Source organism: Procambarus clarkii, chromosome 19, assembly GCF_040958095.1.
Source record: "Procambarus clarkii isolate CNS0578487 chromosome 19, FALCON_Pclarkii_2.0, whole genome shotgun sequence".
NCBI classification, from domain to species: domain Eukaryota; kingdom Metazoa; phylum Arthropoda; class Malacostraca; order Decapoda; family Cambaridae; genus Procambarus; species Procambarus clarkii.
Genome location: NC_091168.1, coordinates 3,126,089 through 3,135,177, shown reverse-complemented (window position 1 = coordinate 3,135,177; position 9,089 = coordinate 3,126,089). Strand labels below are relative to the sequence as shown.

At 44.4% G+C, this 9,089-nt stretch overlaps 1 protein-coding gene across 1 annotated transcript in view; it reads left to right on the top strand.

Annotated features, from left to right (window-relative positions):
- The first annotated feature begins 748 nt into the window (after window positions 1–748).
- Window positions 749–9,089, top strand: part of LOC138366544 (uncharacterized) — a 24,020-nt gene continuing 15,679 nt past the window's right edge. The window contains exons 1-2 of the mRNA XM_069327576.1: window positions 749–905; window positions 9,066–9,089. The exon at window positions 9,066–9,089 is cut by the window's right edge and continues 696 nt beyond it. Coding sequence (XP_069183677.1) covers window positions 836–905; window positions 9,066–9,089 — 94 coding nt within the window. The 5' untranslated portion in view covers window positions 749–835. The remainder of the gene's footprint in view (window positions 906–9,065) is intronic.

Below are 9,089 nucleotides of genomic sequence, written 5' to 3'. Positions count from 1 at the left end.
GTTAGGTGTTTAGGTTCTGTTGCGGATTATTGTATTTGGAGTACGTGGGTGTAGCATTTACAGCGTTGTGGTTCGAACAAAATTCGTCAGCGAAGCATTTATTTTAGAAGTGTTCGGATGTCATCAGTTGTGAGTCGAGGACGGGTTGCTATAAATGCTTCACCCACGTACTACAAATACAAATAATCGCCAACAGAACCTAAACACCTAACCTAACCTAACCTATGCCTATATATGCACAATATGCTAATATATTATAATATTAATTTATACTTGAGAAAATTCCCGTTTTGAATGAACAGCATGTTAAAATTTATGAATGCGTCTGTGGGGTCGACCGCTGGATGTAATGGACTTGAGTCGAGGACGGGTTGTGTATAAACCGTTTTTCATTCATAAACAGGGGTTAGGCGGGTGCATGGAATCGACTTTGCCCTTTGTTTATGATGATGTGCCGCAACATAGGACAAATGCTCGTTAATACAGCGGCCAAACCCCCTGTCTATGAAGGAAAACGGTTAGACACGACTCACAACTGATGACGTTCGAACATTGCTCAGGTGACGATCTCTGTACGAATTACAATTTGTTAAATGGTTCACCGATGTACTGTAACTACAAATAACCGCCAAGAGAACCCAACCTAACCTAGTCTACGCCTAACTATACGTTGAAATTTTATATATAATGATACTAATTTTATATGAGAACAAACAATAGTTATTGTTTTTAATTTAAGTGTCTTAAGTGACGACCGCCAGTTGGACCAACTGACCTGAGGACATGTGGGCCGACACTAGGCGCAGTTCGAGGCTCGAGTTACTGGTTGGTGGACATGTATAGTTGTGGACGAGTTCTCCGTCAACAGTTGGCCTCCTCCTTAAAGGCCTTCTCGTATAGCAGAAGTAAGTTGGTGTTGGGTGCTCACAACGTGGATCATCCGGTGTTTACGACCTGTCCTCTAGTTTATTGTAACATGGTCACCCACTGAGGTTGTGTTCTGGCGCTTCACTGTAATTGTTACGCTAATAACTATATTTGATTAGTGAGCTTCCGCACCTGTAAGTGACGTGGGTTTTAAGAGATTCAGCCGCAGTAACATGACTAATAAGCTAATGTTCCTTCTGCTGAAGGGTATTATTTAAATTAAATTTTTGCTGGGGGTTTAACTTCTGGCCCGTTGACAAGCAGACTAAATCCTATGCACATATGTTGCTTTTTTTTCCCCCGGTCTAAGAATATCGCCGTCAAATCTTACTTGATCAGAAATATCGGCTTGACTAAGAATCAAATTCAGTGAAATATGTAAGAACGTCTTTGGGGACAAAGATGGGTGAATGACATTCATGAACTATCGGATGACATGCCGACAATTTGGTTTGGTAAATATTTTTCATAAAGTATTAAAGATCGCCTTGATCACGGTATCCCTGTGACTGATGTAGTGAACCTTAGCAGTATGCAATTCCTAAGTTTATTGTTGACTGTTCTTTAAGATTCGCTACCTGGAACAAAAAGTTCCCAGTAGCACGGGCTATGGTGAGCCCGTAGTGGACCTATTGTAGACGTGTAAGCTATAACTATCTTGATGTCTGAAAAGGAATTTTCGTCTTGTATTATCTGCGGTTACTATTATATAATTATATAATATACTAATTGCTGAATTTGAACCACGTTGCGTGCATGAAGTGACTTAAAGATTCATTAATATATAAATGTAGATACACATTTTACTTTATTAATGAACTTCGAAATATATTTAAGCATAATGTTTATAGTAGACTTTGCACCTTTTACCAAAGTGTCCATGAAGAACCTGAAGGGAAGCTGTTGGGTAGCTCTTCAAACTAAAAGGGTAATTTACTATGTTACGGAACCAACAACGCCTTGTCCGGTAAGCTTAAGTTAAACTGCTTAAATTTGTTTCAGAGTACATTAGACTTTTATGGTGAAAGGCAAGTTGCCTTTAATGTAGTAATTGCATATTAACCCATGCAATAGTTTGGTTTAAGCGGACATAATCTTCAAATATACAATAACTGAAAACTAGTTAGATTTCAAAATTTTTCAAGTAGTTTATGTAAAGGGCTTAATTTGGTCAGTATCGGCATCGTAGCATAAATGGGGAGAAACAATATTTACTAGTGTCAACAATTTACCTAAATGTTAAAAAATTAACATCAAACAAGTGTCGACTGAAATATTTACTATCGGCTATCAAAATAGCATATAATAAATATATTTAGTTGTATCCAAAAAAAAATCAATATTTTCCTTTTTTATCGAATGATTTGCATGAAACTTGTACACCTGACTGCACGTAAACCTACCTGTAAGGATGCCAATTTTGAAGGAAATTAGTTATCAACCCCGGCCACGGATGGCAGCACCTTAGACTTTTTTTAATTTCTATTAAAGTAATATAAACGTAACATTTACTTCCATCTTTTATTCAATTTACATGAAACTTACCTTGTGTAGTTTCTCTACAGTCTGCAAGAAGCGTTTTTTTCTAAAGTTCATTTAATAATTTTATAAATAGTAATAAACATGCTTGTAAAAATTTTTAGGAACTTGGACTACTTGTAATAGTTTTTACTAAACATCTTTTGGAGAATAGTCTTGGATACTTTATTATATGCTAATGTGATAGTGCCATAGAAATTTTCATTTCACACTTGTGGTTGTAGATCCCTCCGTGATGTCGCCTCGTCGTAGTGAGAGGCTTGCATACTAGGGACATGTGAGGTTTGCCTTTGGCCCCCTCTCCTGCCCCTCGTTGGGTGGTGTACATGCAGAAAGTCGTACCGTAGGGGCCTTGTGAGCCATCGGACCATTCGCTGGAGGAGGTCGCCCGTGAGGGGCCGTCCTGAGTGGATGGTTGGGGGTCAAGGCTGGGGCGATAGGGGGGAATGGGGTCTTGGCACCAATGTGGGAGAATGAACGATGGAGTAGGACTTCCATTTTGAAAAGGGGAGCACTGCTTGGGACGACGTCCCCTTCCTGCACTGGCCCTCGCTCCATCTCCCTGACTTGGTAGGTGATATCCCTTGGGTTCAGGCCCAAAACGTATAGTGACTAATGCATAGCTGACGACATGACTTCTCTTAACCAGGCTAAAGGGGTGGGCGACCAGGTCCTTGGGTCAGACTGTGGTGGAAGACCAGGCTCTGTAGCCCCTGCTTAATAGGGCTCAGACTGAATTATTTTTCCTTCTCCCCCACCCCTTTTCCTCTTCTATGGTAGGGTTGAGCTCGAAGCTCCCTATGGTGACAGTCTCGTCCCTTAGCACGGCTCCATCTCTCGGTGACTACTGCGCCTTATGACCCCTCACTAGGGGTTCTCATCGTTGTCCCCGCCACGGCCGCTCTCGCACGTTTTTCCCATACTAATTCGTACCACGCCTTGCTTGATCCTGCTACATACAATAAGTACTTTGACTTCCATCAGTTGGATTCTTCTCCTCCTGAGGATTTCTCCCTCCATAGGCATCTTGTTGATTCGGTAATTACCTCTGTTATTTTTTAGCCCCACCCATCTTGGCATGTGTCGTTGCTCCTAAAGATGCAGCCACCCGCTTGGCCGCTTTGTTCTGCATTGTTTGGTTCTCCTAGAACGCTCGATTAAATGTAGTGTTGCCACTGTTCTCCTACCACACCATGTTGCGACTGGTATTAGGAACCTAAAGTACTGCCACGAGGATATTAAACATATCCTCGAGGCACAAGGCCATTCTGTTCTCCAGGTAGACGTTCACTCGACCCCCCTCTTGGCCGTCCCAGTCTGCCCCTTTGGGTTGTGAAGATTACCTTTGATGGTCGGACACTTCGCCCGCTGTTACTCTTGTTGGTGCCAGATGCTCCGTTCAGGAGTACATTCCCTCTCCTCGGCTTTGAAATAAGTGCTGGAAGTTCGGACATGATGCCTTCTGATGCTCCAGTACTGTCTCGTCCTCATGTGTGGGGGGCGAGGGTCACTCTAAGTTGGCGTGCACTTCTCCCCAGGCCCGCTGCTTCAATTGCACTGAAGCCCACCCCACCCCACCCTACCTTCTCCTGTGCGTGTATACATTTCAAACTTGAGGCAGCCATCCTCAACTTGAAGCACCGGGAACGTTTGTATTTTCCAGAAACGAGGTGCTAAGTTCGCCGTCTCCCCCACTCTTGCTGACATCTTGTGTGTTGTAATCTTCCTCTCATCCTTCGCACCTTCCTCAGTCTCGCAAGTTTCCAGGCATTAGACCCGGATACGCCCACCTCCTCCCCTGTTCCTTTACATCCAGAGGGTTCACCAGCTGCTTCTGTCTGGGGGGGGGGGGTTACTTTCTACCAACTGTCATGTCTCCTGTATCTTTCCTAATCTCCCTCCGATCCTCCTTCCCGTTCTTCTCCCCTGTCTCTTGGCTCTCCACGCTGCCTATATGAGCGAACTGCTTTCCATCGCTCCCAGCAATCTTGTTGTTCCCTCTTTGTCCGTTCACACGCTAGAGGTCTGTTGTCCAGTACGTTGTTGCTGGAATACCTGTCTTGAGTCAGAAGCGAAAGCCTGGCTCGTCTCCCTCCTCCCCAGCGGGAAAGAAGGCTTCACTTTCTTCCTCGCACTCTACCTCTGACTCTATTGCTCCATCCCCTCCCATTTCTGTGGTAGTTTCCCCCCCCCTGTTCCTGCTATGGGTTCTTTGGCCCCTGCTTCCTTCACGGTTGCTGCCCTTGCTAAGGTGTGCTCCCCGGTTTCTGCCCCTCCTGCTGTCATTGACCCTCGGATGTCTCCTCCTACAGACCCTGCTCATCCGCCTCTGGTCTGTTCTCCTGCTCTTACCTTCATCCTTACTCGGTTTACCCATGTCCTCTGACTTTCCTGAGCTTCTTTAACATGTTCCATTTTAACCCTTTGCGTATTCTTTATTCTGTTGCTGTCCTCTCTTTTTGTCGACGTCTATTCTTGAATGGAATATTCGTAGATATTACGCAAATTTCCATGAACTCGCATTTCTGATTTCAGTTTTCCCCCCTTTGTCTCCACGAGCAGATGCTTGGTGCTCGTCCTGGTCGCATCCATGGCTATTCCTTTCTCTCTCCCACCCCAGGCTTTTGCTGAGGCCCATTACTCTACTGCTATCTTGATTCGTTCTGATATAACATTTGTTTCCCTACTTTTCTCGTCGCCTCTCAGATGTTCTGCTGCCAGTCTTTGGGAGTAAATGGTATACGGTTTGTTAAATTTCTCCCCCAAATGTCCCACTTTACCTTCCGATCTTTAACACCTACTGGACTCTGCCAGAGCCTGTGCTCCTGCTGGGTTATTTAAATGGATGACATACCCTCTAGGGTGATGTTCTGACTACTGGGTTTGTCTTCTCGAACCGTTCATCCTCTTTTCTTCCATGTCTTTTCTGATTTCTGGTGAGCCTACTCGTGTAGACTCGCTCTCACCCTTCCTGTCTTTATCTTTCTCTCTGCTCGTCTCTTTACTTGCATTTCACTTAGTGGGTTCTTGATGACCTCCATGGCAGTTACTATTTCCCCATTCTTGTTACCTCTTTCTCTTCACCCTCCCCTCTCCTTCCCTAGGTGGCAATTGTCAGAGACTAGAACCTCTTTACCCTCGGAGCTACTCTCTCCAACCTCTACATTCTGCCTCTCCCTCGTATCTTCATTCTTTTTCAAGAGTCTTCGACGCTACCTTCCACTCTATTCCTCGCGCTACCTCTTGGGACACGCAGAAGCGAGTTCCCTGGTGGGAAGTTTAATGTGCTCGGGCTATCCACTGTAAGCATGAAGCCTGGAAACGACACCGCTGCCGGCAGACGGCTGATTCTTTTTTCCTGTTTCGGAAGGGAAGTGGTGGCTGGTAGGACCATCCGTATGGGGTAAAAGTGAGAGTTGGAAGTCTTATGTTTCAACCATTACGTCCGAAACTCCTCTGCTGCAGATCTGAAAGCGTATCTGCAAGTTATCAGTAAAGTTCGTTCCCGATATCTCGCCGGTCCTTTACCTCTGCGGTACTGTTGTGACAGACATGGTGCAAGTTGCAGCCGAACTATGTTCTCACATTTCATCTGTTAGCTCTGGTTCTCGTCTTCCTCGGTCTTTCCTTCTTCGTAAGCCTGTTCTTGAATCTCATTTTTGGATTTCCGTGCCCATCTCGGATTTCCTTATGACGATCCATTCTCTGATTTTCAATCTGCCCTGGCCCTCTGCGGTTCTACGACAGCGGGCTCTGAAGACATTAATTATGGGATGCTTCGCCATCTCCCTCCGTGCACGTCTCCCTATTTGAAGTCTGAATAACCGGGTCTGGGAGTCGTCGTCAGTTCCTGTGGACTGGCTCGATGCTGTTGTCCTCCCTGTTCAGAAACCAGTATCTCTCGGGACATCTTCTCAGGACTTCCGCCCTATTGCCCTCAAGAGTTGTCTGCAAACTCTTTGAACGTATGGTTAACGTTCGTTTGATGTTCTTGGAACACTTTCACCATCTCTCCCTCTCAATTTGGTTTTTGCAAATGCCACAGCATAACAGATGTCCTGGTGAACTTGGTCTATATTCGTACTGCTTTTGCTCCGAAAACCTACGTTTTTTGCCGTCCTTTTTGACCTGGAAAAGGCTTTAGATACCACTTGACGATATCATATTCTGTCCCAACTTCATTCTTATGGCCTTTGTGGTAATCTCCCATTCTCTCCAGTTTCTTCTCGTCGTTCTTTTAGTGAGGTTTGGTGCCACTCTCTGCCTCTTCTCGGCAATGCGAGGGTGTACCCAAGGTAGTCTTCTGAGCTCTACTTTTTCTGGTTGCCCTAAATGGTTTTCTTTCCTCTTCCTTCTGACGTCTTCTCCGCTCTGTCGACGATCTTAAACTATGTCGGTAATGATTCGCCTCTCCTTCAACGGTGGCTTCAACTCGAGATTGATGCCGTATCGTCTTTGGCCACCGATCATGGCTTCAGGTTGTCTAAGACTTGTGCTGTGACTTATACTCTGAAGCGTGGTTTTTCTTCGTCCGACATTTTATGGCCATCCCCTTGTGTACAGAGATTCCACTAAGCTTTTGGGGTTAATATTTGACTAGTTTGTCTTAGCCACTCCATATCTCTGATGTAAGAGTTGAGTGCTCTAAGGCCCTAAAGCTCCTTAAGGTTTTATCCCATACTTCTTGGACCGGAGAAGAGCATGATCCTCTTTACATTCCTCTCTCATCCTGCTAAACTCATTTATGGTTGCCCTACTTATTCGTCTGCATCTCCTACTCTTCGCAGTCTTGATTCTTTGCACCATACTGGGTTGTGCTTCACCTCTGGTACTTTTCGTTCTGCCCTCGTATTGTTTGTTGACATTGGCTTCCTATCTCTTCAGGTCCGCCATGATCGACACCGTCTTTCTTATCTTGCGCGGTCCTAACATCCTTACTCTTGTCTCTATCGTGCTTTGACATTTACCCCTCCGGTAGTTACTGTTATTCTTCACCGCCTCCCTCATTTTGTCCGGTTATCTCGCTTACAGAATTCTTTTTAGATTCGTATTACCGCTTTTTCTTCTCGTATTGTTCCGTCCTTGCCCCTTGTAGAGGGCCCCCCCCCCCCCGTCCTAAATCTTGTACATCTCTGACCCATATCGCTAAAGTTTTTACCCCCTCCTACGGTTCTGACACTCCTTTTTCTTGACCATTTTCTTCCCTCTACCACTAGATTTCCATCTTCACCGATGGGTCTAAATCTGCAGAAGGTGTAAGCCACTGTTATTTTTTTTTTCCCTGACGACACTTGTCACCTGCCTCTGGAGACTAGCATCTTCACAGCAGAACTTTATGCAATTCTCTATGCTCTAGTCTCCTACATTTTCATTGTCAATCCTCCTTTATGGTTGTAGTACTCTCTCGTTGTGCCCTAATGGCTCTAGGGTCCTTTAATACAGTCCATCTGGTGGCTGTCGAGATTAAACATTGGCCGTTTCTTATCTCTAGTAAATTTAAATCGGTAGTTTTGATGGGGTCCCAGCCATATTAGTTTCTTTAAATGAGCGTGTGGATGCTGCCACTACGGAAGCTATCCGCTTTTGTCCCATTTCCAGTAAAGGTATTCCTTATTCAGACTTGTACCCAGTTATTCGTTCCTCCATCCTTGCTCGTTGGCAGGGTTGTTGGTCTTCTGTTACTGGTAACAAACTGTATACTATTAAGCGAAGTGTCCCCCATGGTCTTCCTTCATACCACTGTAACCAGCGCTGGAAAACGGCTCTGGCGAGGTTGCGTATTGGCCAAAAACACTTAACTTGCGGTCACTTAATGGAGCGCTGCCCTGCTCCTTATTTTCCGAATTGCTTTGTTCCTGTTAGTCGCGCATATCCTTGTTGAATACAATGACTTCCAGGACAAGCGTGTCCTGCTTTCCGATAGTCCCTCGCGATCACTTTTCCCCTCGATAGTTCTTGGTGAATCGGATACTTCTAATGTCGTTCGCCTTGTGTATTTCTGTTCTCGTATTGGCATCCTTGGTGTTATTAAGCACCCTCTGATTATTTAGTACATTTGACGGTGCTACATAGCTTTCCCAGTTTAGTGCCTTCCTTTGATTATTAATTATTGTGGTTATAGCAGCTTACTGAATGTGAAAATCGTTGAAAAAAAAACTAATTTGCTTTCTATTGAAACTGCAATACTGAAACTTGAAACAGTTGCAGCCATTTTCATATCAAACTAGTAAAAAAAAGTTTGACCTTGAGCAACTTATTATGACCCCCTTAATTACAAATTAAGAGGGTGGGTGGGGGGTGAAATATGAAAGATAAGGGGTTCAATGGTGGAGAGGTTGGGGTAGACTGTTACCTTTGCTTGTACATAAATGTGTAAATCAACTTATTGGAGAGAGGGAAGAGATGTTGAATTGGCAGGAGGGATCCAGAGCCTTTAACAGCTACCCTCATAGTACATGATAAAATTATAAGTGTTGTGCTATTAATGTAACTTTTTTTGTGTATTTTTATGAAAGGTAATATGAATATGTAATGGTTATCGTGCAAAAGCCAGAAAGTCGTGAGCAAGTTTCTAAAATTAAGAGATGTATGTTTGGCAGTGGGTTCTGCAGGAAGTGCGGGCG